Genomic DNA, 16361 nt, shown 5'->3' with positions numbered 1-16361 from the left:
GTGTTATTTCTTTGTTATTTGGTTACTTGCATGAAGACAGGATACTAGATTTTTGTTTACTAATTCAGCTACTTTCAGATGGTTTGTCACCAGAAACAAAATCATCATTTTTTTATTTTCTAAATATTATAAATAATAACATAATAAGGATAATAAGGTTCAGTCAAAGTCCAGTGCAGATCATAAATAGCTTTCCTTTTCCATAGCCTGCCAACAACTTTTGCAACTCTGGATATTGATGGCGTAAGAAAAATAATCTTTGCGCTCCCAGGTAAGATGTTTTGTGAATTACTTTTGTTGCCAAGCACAGTTGACAAGATATGAAACAATACCATGTCTGGTGTTCCTGCTTCCATCCTCAGAATGTGCTGGTGTACAGACCTTACAATTTTTTCCATCCAACAATTCCTTTGGGTTTTGTAAATACACTCTGCAGGGGTGTTTGTTTGTTTGTTTGTTTTTCCCATAGCTCCCTTCACCTTCCCAATAGAGATTCTGTGCATGTAGGTCAGTGCATCCACTCTGAAGTACTGAAAGACCTACAGAGGGCCAAGGAACACAATATCACAGAAGGAAGGTTGTTTTGTTATCCTTGTAGTTTGGAACCAAAAGAGGGCAGCATTGCTTTACCTCCTGCGTGCTGGGTCGCCATGAGAAAGCTCAGAATAAATTATTTCTTTGGGAATCTAGCTATAAATCTGTCCTCCTAAGTTAGGAAAAATGTATTTTATTCTTACTGCTCTGGCTTTGCATGGATTTCTGACAACAAGGAATCTTATTCTTGATAAGCTAGTGGTGTTCAGAAGTCTCTCAAGTTTTTTCTCTCGTTTCTCTCTCTTGCTGCAGTTGTTTTTTTTTTTGTTTGATTGTTTGTTTTTCCAGGAGAGAGATATCAGGGTATCTGTTGTCATGTTATGTATTTTATAATTGTCGCCTAAGGCAGGCCAGACGTGGAAGACAAGTAGTGTTTAACAGAAGTTGGTCAAACACCTCTTCTGTGTGTCAAAATAAACCTTACAAGTCAGTAGAATTCTCCTAAGCAGTTGTACTAAAGCTTTTTGCCACTCCGTTAGGGAATAGCAAGTTATTTAATATTACCTATTCTTCCATAGGTCATGGAAACCTTAATCATGAATCAGGCACCAGATCAGCTTGGACCTACATGTATGCCTGTACACAATAAACACTGCCCCTGCCGCAGACAAAACTAGATGTAAGAAGAAAGGCAGCAGAGGAATAGAGGCAAATGGCAGGGCCTGAGGAACATGGGGCAGTAGTGCTCAGAGCAGGATTTAGCACAACATTAGCCAAAGAGCAAAGACATTAGCTTTGAGCAGTTTTACTTGCCACATGCTGCTTCAGACTTAAGTGGGAAGTTTCCTGTACATAGCATGAAAAGCTCCTTGGAATCCTTTAGGGTGCAATTGCTATAAAAACCGGAGATTGCCTTCACAGAGTAAGTCAAGAAAAAGGGTGTCACTACCAGCTGTTCTTTAACCTACAGGCAATCCTGTGTCAGCTGTTGTCACCTGCAATCTCTTCGTTGTTCCTGCACTGAGGAAAATGCAGGGTATTCTGGATCCTCGGCCCACCATTATCAAAGCCAGGGTAAGAAGCTTGTCTTGTATTTAAAAAGTCTCTCAAGTTGTTGAAACACATCTCTTTGAGTTCTGAAAGACTGTCTTGTTTGGGAAATCAGAACACTAGGCTAATTGACAAATTGAAAGAAGTTCACAGAAAACAGAGGTTCAGTATGAAGCTGTTAATGTTAATATTCAGTCCCATAATTCCTAAGAGTGAAATGGCCATGTAATGGAGCAAGATGTACACAGGCAGCCATTTGCCAGTCAGGCAGGAAGGGTTATTTTGCTGTATAAAAAATACATTCGTTTTAACCTGTGATAAAAAAATGTAGAGTAATCTGGTAATACCAGTTATGTAATTTTGTGTTGCTAATAGAAAATGCAAATTTGAACACCTTTCTGTTCTTGAATTGATTATTTATATATGTAATCTACAGGATCCCCACTCTAAGTAATTTAAGTCCTTTAAACTATTCATGCCACTCTTATAAGAAATTGTGGATATAGTAACTCTGTTTAATATAGATTCAAGGCATATTATTATAGTGTGTTATTCTACTATTTTTGCTTGAAAGAAGGTATCAAAGAACAGATTACCTTTTACAGTTTTCCTAGTCTTCCTGTCTGTGCGCAGACATTTCTCTTGCAGGGTATCCCTTGTGTCTCTCTTATACGCTTCCTCAGCAGCCTGTTTTTTCCCTTATCTCATGTCTAAAGTATTGGAAAACAGACAGAAATTTGTAGCATTCCAGTTTTGAGGAATATGATCCTCAAACACAACACTCACTTTTGCATGCCTTTTCCAATATGCTTCAATTAAATTGCATTGTGAGTGATACCTTGTGTGTCTTTTTGTTTCAAAGACTGGTCATTTCCCTTTTGTCAGGGCTAGCAGGTTTTTGAATGTGAATAAAAGTTTTAGCTTTACACAACGTAAGCCAGAGACCAGAAGTGATAAAGCTTTTTTCCAGAGAGATAGTATCTTTGAACTCGTGTAAAAGAACAGCTTTGGAATATTTCACTTAATGCTTGCAGACTCCATCATACTCTTTGATATTATAATATCATAGTTGTATTTCCCTTAAATACTGCAGTCTTTACATCCTACAGCTTTTGATCTTGCACCAGGCACCATGTGGCCTGGAAATGCAAGTTTTTAGAAGACTATTATTAAGGAAAAAGATTGAACAGATGATTCCATTATCTTAGACAGTGATATCTTAATGCATGACATTTTCATCCTTTCTTTGCTGCTTCTACAGTTATCATGTGATGTGAAATTGGACCCCCGCCCAGAATATCATCGGTGCATACTGACTTGGCATCACCAAGAACCACTACCTTGGGCACAGAGTACAGGTTAGTGCCCAGTCACACAGACTAACAGACACGCTCACGGGTCCTATTATTCCTTCACGTGTGTTTAAAAATAACCAAGCGCATGCACATGTATTTTCATATAACCTTTCTTACACAGACTGATTTGCTCACTTGTGCACATGCATGTTCACAGTCATTTAATTCATTCATGGTATTGAAATTCAGTCATGGTATGACTCACCAACTTAAAGTTAAAACCTTCTTTATCAGAATAATCTGCCTTTATACATACACAAAACACACTTGTATGTTTGCATATATGCACACATTCCTTTTTGTAAATACTCATCCATGCTCGCATGTACTCACAGGCACATTACTCTTTGTGCATGTACTAAACAAACATGGGTTGGGGCATAGTTAGAAACATTTCAAATAAAAGAAGTGTGATTCTAGCAGAACTGGAAAAGCAGAAGAAACATCAGTGGCAGTATATATTCTCTTAAAGCAGACTAAGACTTTTGTTAGTCTTGTTTGCCATCTAGGGATGCTTCTGGATACTCAGCTGCAGTTGAGGTAAATAGTACATTTGAATGCTTTTTCTGTGTTGTTATATGCCACTTCTTTCTTTACGCAAGGAGACTGTCTGGAATGATTTTCCTGTCAATCCAAAAGTTTGAAAACCAAGAAATTAATGGGCATGAGTTCCTACTGCATTTTATTTTTTTTTTGTCACTACAACCAATACTATACTGCTTATCTCCAGGGTATATTGTATAGCTCAGTGTCCTGAAGAAACCCATTCTTTTGAGTTGGTATATTAAAAACATTCTAGACTGTGCTGCTTTTGGTCTCTGTACAATCTGAACTAGATACACAAACTGAAAAATTAAGTACTTTTGATAGAATTAGAAATTCCAACAGAAAAGCAATTAGCAGTTTACTACAAGACATGAAGTACAGATAAAGACTTAAGGGGAAAAAATGTGGAAGGCTGGATAGGAAAGTAATCAGCAAGGGAATGAGTGTTTTGAGAACCAGAACGATAGGAGGATGACTATTTTTCTACATAGTTCTCCGTTCCTTTCTACCTTTGAGCAGCTAAATCTCAGCTCTGTGAATAAGTTAGTAACACGAGTATCTGTAAGAACAGCTCTTGTTCCCTGCCTGGTGTGTTGCAGCATTTGAAACTAACTGAAAAACTAATTGATCTTTTTCTCTGACTCTTCTGTAGGGAATCAGATGAGCAGTCGTCTGATGAGTATGCGCAGTGCCAATGGACTGTTGATGCTACCTCCAAAGACAGAGCAGTATGTGGAGCTTCACAAGGGGGAGGTGGTGGATGTCATGGTCATTGGAAGGCTATGATGTCACCAGCAAGAGCGAAGCTTTGATGCATGTCCACATATCATTGACTGTATCCTGTAATATGCAACGGCACAGCTAGTTTTTCTGATTTGGATAAAAGTTGATCAGTATAGTCAACATCTTGAATTATATTTCAAATGGAATTTAAATAAATACCTTTTAAAAAAATCTTTAAAAAGAAATCTTAATGAAGAAATTTATTCTGATTATATCAAAGCAACTTTTTCCTTTCCTTGCAATTGCTTTGTGTGTTCAATGCTAGTTCTAATAGCGGTAGCTTTTAGTAGACAGCAGTAGGTGCCTGCAGAACTTGTGTTTTTTCTCATCTTTAAGATACAACTACTTATGCTCTTAAAACAAGGCTGTCTGCTTATTTATACTAGCGTAGACAACACTTGGATTTCCCTTATCAGTATGCTTCATAACCGCTTCACAGAGAGCTTCTGCTTGTTCTTTATCTTGTATCTCGTGTTGATGTGCACAGTGCCAAAAGCGGAGTGGCTGCACTGGGAACCCAATGAAGCCCCGAGGTTTCCTCACCTCGCTGCGCGTTCAGGGATCTCTCTTGTCCCGGCAGCCACCCAGCTCAGTACTCTTGGGCAGTAACTGGATACCTTTTATTTCAACAAACAAAAAATTGCTTCCTTAAGTGCTGACAGCCTTTTTAACCAATACATTTAAAAATGTACAGAACTAAAAACTAAAAAAAATCAAAGACTGATCTTGTACAGATATTAGTGTTACCAGCATTCGTGTGGAAATTAAATGAGCAAAGAAATAAAACTAATGTTAAACAACTCTGTACCATAACATTTTCTGTAATGATATTGAAACTTAAATGAATAAAAAAAATCCTCAATCATTATTTAAAATTTCACCTGTTTAGCCTTGTTGTTTGAACAAAAAAAAAAAAAAAGTGTTTTAAGAGGGTATTTTGGGGTGGGGGAAGAGGAGAGGAAGGAAGGGAAATAGTAAACAGAATCTAGAGCCTTCCATAATGTACAATATATCACGGGCAGACTGAAAATGCAGAGTGAGCTCTCTCAAACTCATCTCCCACGGGAAGCAGCATTTGGTGGAGGGTTTTACAATTGGACCCAGCAAAGCTGATGATTTTTTTTTTTTCCTGTTTAAATTGTGTAGCATTTACAAGCAGCTCTTGTGCTGCTTTGTGTGGAATTTGATAGAGCTTTCACTTTCTTTTTCTGAGGTTCTCCTTTTGATACTGGGACTGTTCAGCCCTTGCCAGATTTCATGTTTCATCTGTGATTAAAATCGTATCAGTGCCATACTGCACCTTGCTTCCTGGAGTTCTTGGGTCAAATGCTATCCCATCAACTCCATCCATGAAGTCAGAACTTTTGCATATAGTATTGTTGGAGGACTTAGTCAGGAACAAGGACACAGAAAACTGTGTTTAAGTCCTGACAGCCACAGTGGATCAGAGCTGTAGTTCTACAATAACTGGAGAAGGTATCCCCGAGGCTGATTTTAAGACCTAACTCTGCCATGTAACAGCCTGAATACTCCCTGCACAGGCCGTTACAAACTTAGAAAGCAGGTAGGTGGGCATACACCACGTTCAAAGGTACTCCAGGGAATGATCTTTCAGAAAAATATTAATATAAATTGCTGATCATATTTCTTTGTTCTGGACTACATGTCCACACTTGTTATCTCTCTATATAGCAGCAGGATGGCATCAAGTTAAATTCATGAATGCCTGTATTTACTGTACCAATATTGTAAACCACAGCAGTAACGGGAGAGGAAAGTTTAACTCATCTCTGAGAAATAAGGTACAACATGGCCTATTTTAAGCAAAAGGATTATTACATGGAGAGGCAGGTGACCTATTCTCTGTAAACACCAGTGATAGGACCCGCGGGAATGGTGTTAAGCTGAGGCAGGGAAAGGCTGGACATCAGGAAGAGGTTCTTCACCGACAGGGTGGTTGCACACTGGAACAGGCTCCCCAGTGAAGTAGTCACTGCACCAAGCCTGTCTGAATTTAAAAGCACTTGGACTGTGCACTTAGTCACATGGTCTAAACTTTTGGGTAGACCTGTGCGGTGCCAGGAGTTGGACTTGGTGATCCTTATGGGTCCCTTCCAACTCGGGCTATTCTATAATTCTATAGCTTGGGGTTATTACAGGCCAATAGTAGGCAGCATGTACAGTGAAAAATAGGAAATCTATAAAGGACATCAGTAACGATAATATGAGAGATTGTTCATACAATTGGAAATGCTAGAGAAAGATGAAAGAGAGACATATGGAAACTTATCTGCAATATCTTGGGTCTGGCTGCCATTAAAACCATTACTAAATACAAGTGTGGCTGAGAAGAATTGACAGTATGCTGTGTATGATGCATGGCTCCATTTAAACCGTATCTTGGCATCATAACACCCACCATTGTAACAAATAAAGCATTTAGAGGTTAAAACAATCAAGATTTTTTTTTTCAAATCACTGCTAATATAAACTGTTTTAGCCACCCTGCTGTGTTTTGTAATGTTCTTTGCCCAGTGTTCAAGGTTTTATGCAAGAAAACGAACTTTGCAGTTTCTGAGAGGCACACACACACACCAAAGCCTTTGTTAACACTGAAATCAATAGAAGTATGTTGGAGAGGTAACTCTGGGAGCAGTTTAAATCATTATTACAACTATGTCTCAGTTATCAAGCCTAACAGCTGAAGAATTTGGCTTAATTGTTGTAATAAAAATGAATACAAATGTGACAAATAAATTGGAATCCCTTTTTTACTTTTAACATTCCCAAATTGCTGTTGGTTGGCAGCTTCCGAAAAAGACATCAAGGACAAAAAGGTCTTCAAGTATGTGGGTACTTTGATTCAAGGACTGAGACTTGCAAATGGAAACATTTTAAGGAGTATTTTCTCTATTTTCACTTCTCTAGATAAGGCTTTAGCATTGTCAAAGTAGCAACATAACGAGAAGTGATGCCAACAAAGACTGAAGGCTGGTATTCCAACATTTGTATTTTTCTTCTTTTCACATTTTTCTTCAGCACCCATCCATGGGAATTATCTTGTGTAGAAACACGTAGTGGGCCTTCTGAGTCCCATTCATCCAGCTGGGGGAATCCTACAATGACCTACAAACAACTTTTGTGCCCTGGTCAGCTGATACCAAAACTTTGACTGTACCCTTGGATGTGAAATACCATACAAAAAATTGGCTGTATTTGATCAGATAAATAGAAGTATACAGTGGCCTTTTCTAAATACTAATTTCAAGACCTTAATTACAGAAATTACAACATTAATTCTATCTTGATATTAAAATATGCTAGACATGAAATGTCTTTGATCTCTGGGTAGTTATTAGAGAGCTGTGTGACTCCAGAGATTACTAATTAACATGGAATCTTTAGCCTTTTTGATTCTGAAGCTGAAGGGTTACACTTAAAAAGATATTACAACATGGGTTACATTTAAGGACATCATACAACTGGAATGGCTTTGCAATTCTGTCTTTGCCCTCCCCACCCTCCTGCTCTGCGCTGAGTGCTGAAGCTTGTCTCTTTCGACACGTCTCAGTCCAGAAGTGCTACTTGCCTTGGGGCCAGTAAAGGTGGTCTCCAGGCCACAGACAGCCTGCACAGAAGTTCCCAGTGGAATGACAGGATCCACCATTTCCACCCAGTTCCCTTGGTTCAACATCTGTCAGTGTTACAATGGTGCGTGCCTGCCTTGTTGCCTTGGTTTGGAAGCAATATTAAGGGCCTGCCTGATTTGTGCTTGAGAAAGTTCCTCAGGTTTCCTTCTGCCAGCACTTGCCAGGCAGGAACTACATCTGGAAGCTGAGACTTGACAGTAAGACATCATATTTTGGAGATCAGGTACCAGACTAAGACGATGCAGCACTTCATTATGTTCTAATACTTAGCTTCTCAAAACCAGCACTGTCACCTGAGCAGTTTGTGAGGTTTTGTGTTAGGTAAGAAAAATACACACTAACACAAAACAGAAGAAATATACCACAGCTGTGTTTTCTTACAACAGCACTGAGATATTTCCAGGTACCTGTATTTACAGTTCACAAAGAAAACAATCAAAGGAATGGTCAGATACCAAAAAGCAGTTAAGTATTGGTTAGTGCTGATGGCACATTTCTCAGGAAGTGCAGAAAGCAGTCAAGTTGAATAGATGGTTTAAAGGTAGAGTCTATATCTTGGATGCATTTTTTGGCATATTTGCATATACAGCTTTGTGCTTCCCATGGTAGGTGGGACAGTATTAAATGAGGAGTCAGACACCGATTCAGGCTATGTCATCAAGCAATACATTGGTCTGGCATGTAATAATCCTTACAGTCTTCCTCTTATCTGAAGGGAAAATAAGAATAGGAAAGAATAGGGTAGATGTTGAAATTCAGTGCACAAAACTTGCCAAAAAAATCTATTTTTTTACTTTGCATGAAATTTGAAACTAGCTTTTAATACCAGAAGAGAAGCATGAAGATTGGCTGTCATTTATGCTGACACTTTCGAAAAAAATCTGGTATACTTTTATCCCAAATAGATTCAGGAATATATCCCCAAACTAATATTCCTTTTGTGAGGTTATTTTAAGTATTTCCCAATATTCCTGGGCAGAAACTCTGCTTAGGTGCCTTGTATCTGTGGCAGTCTCTTTGCTGAAGCTAGTTCATTGGTCTTATGCCCAGGAAAAAGCTAAAGAAGACTTCAGCACCACAGGTTAGATGGGGAAGGACATTTCTGGATGTAGTCAATGAAAGCAGAGACATTTCTAGGAGAGGGGGACAACAAAGTGGTCAAAGTCACAGCTACAAAAAGAAAGTAAACGGGGTTGTAGTGGGGAGAACCACAGCAGCTGATAGTTAAAGCAGCAATATCTGTGTTGAGAAGAGGCAAGGCATAATTTCCCACAGCAGTATTTGGTCAGTATGATGCAATTAAGTGTTAACCTCATGATGAAGAACATGATCTCTACTAACTAACTACAGAATGGTCTGGCAACCTCTTCACCTTTCCAAAGCCAGCCAGTTTCCACAGAAAAAAACACAGTATTCGCTGTGCCTTCAACACAATACTGTCAGTAGCTTCATTTCTGTTTACTCAAAGTGCAAAAACAACATTGTTGTTTCTTCTGCTTTCTTTTATTTATTTATTTATTTATTTTCTGTTGTGGATTTTTCAACCTTGATCTTTGTTTTCTAGTAAGTATATCCCAGCCTCCACCCAGAAAGGTGAGTCTCCACGCTGGATTTAAACTGTGTATTGAAATGCAGGCACTTCCTGGCTAATTCATGGTGAAAAAAAGCCTATGGGTTTTGGAAATGTTAACCTCATGACATGCTGCTAGCTGCATGTTTTCTGAAAGGGCTTAGTGACTCATATCCAGCATTAGAGTAAGACTTTCCCTGTGCATTCATGCCATATTGCACACAAGCTGACAAAGCTCTTGGAATATAAAGCTTCAGAGGGCAATGCACAGATGTTCAGTGGCTCTAGCTGTCAGACTGGTCTGGCTGGGATTACTGGTTCCTCACAGCACTGCATGGTGACTTCCAGCATGCTTTATCTCTCTACAAGAACTTCTGCATTTGCATGGGCTTGGGTTTAAAAATACAGACAGCAAACTTAATTCTTGCAGAGGTAATTACAAACAAACCTGAGGATTGGTTGTGTGCCAGTAACTCTACACAAACATAGCAGAGAAAGCAAATGCGCTAACATGATCCTGATAACCAGTGACTTGAAACTAGAATTAAAGTAACTTCAAGGAGAGTGTAAGAGAAGAGTTTTCCAGAAGAAAAGCATACAGCTATGCAAAAACTACCTTACAAACAGCAGCAGGGGAAGACTCCAAAATCCTGATTTACTCTTTTTGTCGGTACTGGATACTGCCAGATTATAACAATCATATCCTGATGCATTTCTATCTATAAAAAGAAATCATATTTGTCCAAGAGCTAGATGAAATATGAAAATGTCTTAAAATAGCGGATTGGGCCTAAGAGAAATTGGATCAAGATGAAATAATCTGAACACAAATTATAAATCCAGTGAAGCCACCAATATAAACAGTACTGAAGTGTTACCAGACAGTGGAATAGCAAAAAAACTGTCCCACCCAACTGAGAAGAAAGCATGCAAAGTAGCCTTCCTCAGTACCTGACTTTCTCCTTGTGGATTTTATTGTGACCTGAGATGGTCTGAAGGGATGCCATTATCAAACACACACCTAAAAGATCAGCAGGGCAAATGAGAGCTAGCACATCAAGGATGTAAAGCTTTTCAAGAACAGCACAGTATTACTGACCGGTCTGACAAGAGCATTTACTAACCAGATGCTTGTCTGTGGTGGCAAAGTGAATGATCACTTCATCATTTTGAAAGGTTGTGCTGTTTGGCCCACCAAATGGGATCCAACTCTGCAGCGATGTGCAGACCAGGCACTAAGCCAGGAGCAGCCACCCTAATGTTTGCAAACAACTTTCTACACCAGCAATGGCTGTTTCAAGCAGAGAAGACAGCTTTTGTGGAAACACTCAAGAAACTGCCAAGAGAGAGGCGACATAACACCAGAAATCCCTGTGCTGTGCCGTCTGTGAGATTTTAGGGGGGGAAAAAAAAGCCTTTCCCCTGAAAAAAAATAAAAAAATAAAAAAAATTAAAAAAAATGATACATCCTCCAAACACTCCTCCAGTACCCACAGTGTTTGGTACAAGAAGTACCACAGCTTAACAGTGTGAAGCATTATCTCCTCTGTTCTGTTCTGCATCTGCCACCTCCTAGTTTCATTTGATGCCTCTTAGTTTTCATGCTGGACTGAGTAACAAGAAGCCACCCTCACATTGCCACCCACAGATTTGTAAACAGCTCTCATCTGGATTAAGAATCCTATTCTATGTATGCTGCCCTTTGTGTGTGGTCATGCTCCATCTCAAAGGGCCCATAAATTGGATCATCCCTGCTGCATGTCTTTGAACCCTCTTAAGTTTTACTTTAATCTTTCTGAGACAAGAAGACCAGAACTGCATGCAGTAGTAAAAGGCATAACTGTCTTTTATAACAGCACAATAATGACTTCTATTCTTCTCTGTTTCCTAATATTAATTTTTGTTTTTCAGTGCTTCTGACCAATGTGTTTTTATAGATCTTAAAATTCAGATAACCTTAAAGTCTCACTCTTAATTGGTTGCGGTCAACCCAGAAAAAGTAATTGTAGCTGACAGTTTAGGAAAATATTTTCCTCATACGCATCATTTGATTTTTATCAGTATTGAATTTCCTCAGCTGTTTTAACACATTTTCACTCAATTTTGAGCAATTCATCTGCAGTTCTTTGTAGCTTTGTCTTTAAAAATATATTAAGATATATTAGAAAAGGGATGAATGGTGAACTGATAGAGTCTGTTGACAATACTAAGATATTTGTAGTACTAAATATCTTTACTAGCTGAAATCTTTTGGACTGTTTCTCCAAGGAACTTCTGTACCCCAAGAAGAGGGCTTTTGGCCCTTTTCTTTTTTCTTGGCGCTTTGGGTGTGAGGAGATGGGACAACAGGTATTTTAATCCATATTTGCTACTTCCTAATCTTTCACTCTTTCAGGGGAGACAGGAGCTCAGGAAAACTTAGGGCAACCCTAACATCTAACAAAAGGACATCCGTAAGTATCCATGTTACCCTGGAGCCCATATATGCAGCTACCATGCTGCTGTTGCATTATGCTGGAGAGCTGCCAGCTGATCTAATAAATCCTACCTAAGGCAATAGCACTCTCGTCCACACATGGAGAAGTTGCAGTGAAAAAAAAAAAAAATTAAATTAAATAAAAAATAATTTAAAAAAAAAAAAAAAAAAAAAAACAAAAAAAAAAACAGGGCTTAATATTTTCCCATAGCTGTGCTGTATTTGGATGAGGTTCCTGGATCAGACAGATCCATGGTAAATCCTGGTGGGAAACCTGTTGGGATGTGGCTCTGTGGAGCCCGCTGGCAGGTGAGTGTGCTGTGCCTGGGGGAGATTTGTGCACAGGGACATGAGCCAGCTGGTTGTGGTGCACTGTGCCTTTCTGAAAGCACAACCTGCTGGGGCTTTTGGGTCAGTGCTACATAGCTGGTCGTCACTGAAGATGTCAAGTAATTCAAATGAATGGCCTGAGAGCTACTAATCCACCAGTCTTTTGGGGGGAGATGGTCACATGGAGGTGCAATGCTATTTGAACCCATCTAAATAAAAGATGGTTAGCTGGCACTGTACATCCATGAGTGGCTTTCTGCAATTTTCTGCTGGCCAAATCTAATCAATTTGCCCAATGTGCTATAAAAAACAGCAACCAAAGCAGAAGACAGGATTTAGTATGCTGTTGGCAGCCTGTGTTGCTAGGGAGCCATGCAGCTGCCTTCTCATTACCTGGTGTTTCTTCTGAGGTGGTGGCTAGGGTTAGATTAAAATAAAAATAACAAAATAACAGTCCTGTCTTGGGGTGTGTGTTGAACAGAACACAGACAAAGGAGAACAGAGAAGATGGCAGGTGGGAGAACCTAAATAACACCATGCACCAGCTACTCTCAGGTCCATCACAGGAGCCTTCAGCATGTCAAAGGTCCATTTCCACAAGCCCAGAGGACCACATGGGGCAAAATGGCAAGTGGGAACCCAAATTATGGACAGGAGGGCTGTCACAGGAGAGCCTCAGCCCCTGCACAAGTGTGAAACCCACCAACTCGAGGCAATTGGAGAGCTCTCGCAATCAGTTTTCAGACTATCTGGAGACTACACCTAGGGGTGTAGGACATATTAAAGGAAGCAGAGAAGAACTTTTTAGGATTGCACAAGATTTTTGGTATGTTTAGGGGAGGAACCAGCGATGGTGAAAAGGATGGGTGTAGTGGTTTTGGGGAGGAACAAATGTAGGAAAATAGAGGGATAAAGGGATAAAAAAAAAAGCCAGTCAAGTATAAACAGGTACACTTGTTTGGCCTTGCCCAGTCACCACACTCTGTCCTGTCTTATTCAATGTCATTTCTTTTCCTGGGTGAGGAAGAGGTGAGGAGCTAGCTACTGGGGGAGCAGAGGAATCCCAGCTGGAGAGACCATGGGGTCTGTGGGACAAGTGAGACCCATTTCAGGGGTATGGGGGAGCTGAGTGAGGAGTCTCTACCAACACGAGCGGGACTGCATCCTTGGTGCCTCAAATGTCCAGGTGCAAGCAACTGAGGAGACCAGGATCCAGGGGCCAGCTATGGGGCAGGCTGGGTGTCTGAGCCCTGCCACTGGAGGGATCAATACTGCACATATGTCTGCATTTCCCAGTACCAGCCTTCATACCAATCAGCCAGAGAGGGGCACTGGGCACAGCTAGAGAGGCCATTGGTACTGTCTGTGTGTAACTGCTCTATATATACATGCTGTATATGTGAGTTTGTATTTCACCTATTGGGAATATATGCTTGGCCTTACTGTTGGTGGAAGCAAGGGGCATGGAGCTGCAGCAGTCTCGCTTCTGCCAAGCTACCAGATTCACCCCACACCCTGTACCCTAAAATATGATACAAAATTTGTCTTAAAAAAATGATGGCAATATCTTTTTTAATAGCCAGACCAGTGGCTAAAGAACTGGGAGTGAAAATCCTAGTCAACACATTAGAGCAAGGCACGATGCAGTCACCTGAGCTAGCTAGCACTGTGCCAGCACATGCACCTGGCACAACAGAGCATCCTATGGCAATACTGTCTTAGGTCTAAAAGTGTTATTATCCTGCATTACAAGAGTCCTTGTAACTATACTGCTGCCTAACACAGTCTTAGCTCAGACTCTCTTTCCTCTGGTATCTTCATACCACATATACATAGTCCAAAAAAGTGCCAAGTGTGCGTGTGTATTTGGGGTAGGTGGACAAGACTTGAACCTTCCCTGGTTTAGGCAAGAGCTGTGAGCACTTGACTGTGGAATCACTGTCCTCCAGCTCAGTTGCTCACCTGTGGTGGTGTTTAGAATTGTATTTCTATTGTCTAGAGATGGAAAGACAATTCAGTTTTGGAAAAATGTTTTCTTGTTGTTGTTAGTGATAGCGCAACTATTTATCCTTCTCTATCCTTGTAAAATCCAGCCAGTAAAGCAAAGCATCACTGTCTTCCACACCAGAGCAGTGTTGTTTTGTATAGCAGAGAGAACAGAAAGCATTTGTGCCGGACACTGCTGTGTCAGTGCACAGTACTACCAGACAGTCAGGAAACTATCTTAGTGGGTCTTAACTAGGCAAACAGTAGATGTGTACCTATGCAAAGGAGGCTGCAAAGAAGATTGCACAATAATTCCTCAAACTGACAGACAGCATAGTTCTCATTTTGTAACATCGATACTGCTTTAACCAGCCTGGTGCTTAATCATGGCCTGAACCCTTGTCCAATCACCAGGCTCAGTTGGAAGCAGAAGTGTTATCACATAGGGTGAAAAAAAAAAAAAAAAAAAAAAAAAAAGAAGGAGATAGTATCGACAGCGTCACATGTTGATTGGAACACCTTCTAACTGAAAAAAAGGTTATTCCAGCAAAAGAATGTATATAGAGAAGCTAAAACCTAAAAAACAGGGCAAGCTGTGAATACAAACACCATTTTACATTGTCTCATTTACACTCTGGGCTTGTGCCAGGGCCCTGAGCACACCAACAGGCCTTAATTGCTCTGATCAGCCTCAGCTGGCATCTCCACCCCACACCTCCTACCCGTAAATTTGAGAATTATATTTAAGCCTTGGCCTGAGACCTTAGTCCTTCTTACAGCTAGGCAATAGGTACATCTATCTACAGAGCTGACTCTGGGGTGGACTTCTTTAGGCACCTATTGCAGTCCTGTCTCCAGCTCTTTTTCCTTCTGCTGACTGTGCTCCTGGGACAGAAGAAGTGTGATGTGTGAATGCTCAGCCTGTTCTCTTTGGATCCTGCAGGTTTGGAGGACTGTGCCCTGGCTGTTGATGGCAATGCTTCTGCTGAGGTTATCGCTAGCTCCCAGCTTATCATCATCCCCTACAGAGCAGACCCAGTCTTGTTGTTCCCTGACAGCCTGCACTGAGCAGATTATATCCATACAAAAATCTCTGCAGCTCTTGTGTACTCAACTTGTTCATGTTGAAGGTAAAGCCACACTACTTGTTACCACTGTGCCCTGATTCAACCAAGAAATGGAATTGCTGCCAAGACTAGTGAGAGCACAAAACAAATGATGTATTGTGATGCCAGCAGTGATGGAGCTGAGTTCTTCCCATCCAACCTGCCTGTTTATTATGACAGAACTTGCTGGCTCGCATACAGGCATTCATGCATCACATCTCTTCGTATCATCAGGCATTGAAGAAACTCAAGAAGGGAAACCGTGTCATCAAGACTGTGCCTGATGCTGCCAATCATGGGTTTCTAGACCTGGGAGAATTCCAGTAGGCTCCGCAGAAGGGACTAGCACATGTGTCCTCTCTTTCTGTGGACGTACTCGTCTAGCTATGCAATGAATTTTCCTAAGTGAAAAAAGGTATGAATGGGAAGTAGAAGTCTACTACTGGATTTTAAAAAGACAGGCAGGATATTTCTGGTCTTTTTTGGCATTCTGCCAGTCACTGAACAGTCTTGAACAAATCATTTAACTTTTATATCTACTAGGGCTAATAGCTTATTATCTGTCCATTAAAGATTTGTGAAACATAATTAATGACTAGCCTTGACTCTTTTCCCCCCCCCCCCCCCCCCCCCCCCCCCCCATCCCCACTGTGAGTCAATTAATATTATGTTAGTCTCCAGCTTTTGTGTTAAAGTCTTCCTGGTCAGCTGCTGGAGAATTTCTGCTTTACAGCATCTCTGAAGTCCTGCCATCTTCTTGACTCTGTGAAAACAGATGTGATCAAGAGGCACAAAGACAGAACTCACCATCCCAGAATAGTACTGAGAACAACCCAAGGGTTTCTATTGTTATTTGCAAAGCATGTCACTATACTAATGTAGGAAAAAAAAGTGTTTTGTTTGTTTTTTAAAAAGAGGACTCCAGAACTGTGAAAAAGCCCTACTAAGTTCTCCTTTGTATTTCAGATCGTATGG

General features: G+C 40.4%; 1 protein-coding gene across 14 annotated transcripts in view; it reads left to right on the top strand.

Annotated features, from left to right (window-relative positions):
* Positions 1-4462, top strand: part of GPHN (gephyrin) — a 278830-nt gene extending 274368 nt beyond the window's left edge. For all 14 annotated transcript variants that reach the window (XM_032188099.1, XM_032188097.1, XM_032188095.1 and 11 more), the window contains 4 exons: positions 207-271; positions 1505-1608; positions 2846-2942; positions 4138-4462. In XM_032188099.1, coding sequence (XP_032043990.1) covers positions 207-271; positions 1505-1608; positions 2846-2942; positions 4138-4271 — 400 coding nt within the window. In that variant the 3' untranslated portion in view covers positions 4272-4462. The remainder of the gene's footprint in view (positions 1-206; positions 272-1504; positions 1609-2845; positions 2943-4137) is intronic.
* The last annotated feature ends 11899 nt before the right edge of the window (positions 4463-16361 follow it).

Source organism: Aythya fuligula, chromosome 5, assembly GCF_009819795.1.
Source record: "Aythya fuligula isolate bAytFul2 chromosome 5, bAytFul2.pri, whole genome shotgun sequence".
Classification (NCBI taxonomy): Eukaryota; Metazoa; Chordata; class Aves; order Anseriformes; family Anatidae; genus Aythya; species Aythya fuligula.
Note: the sequence above shows the minus strand (reverse complement) of the source record. Positions and strands in the feature narration are given on the sequence as shown.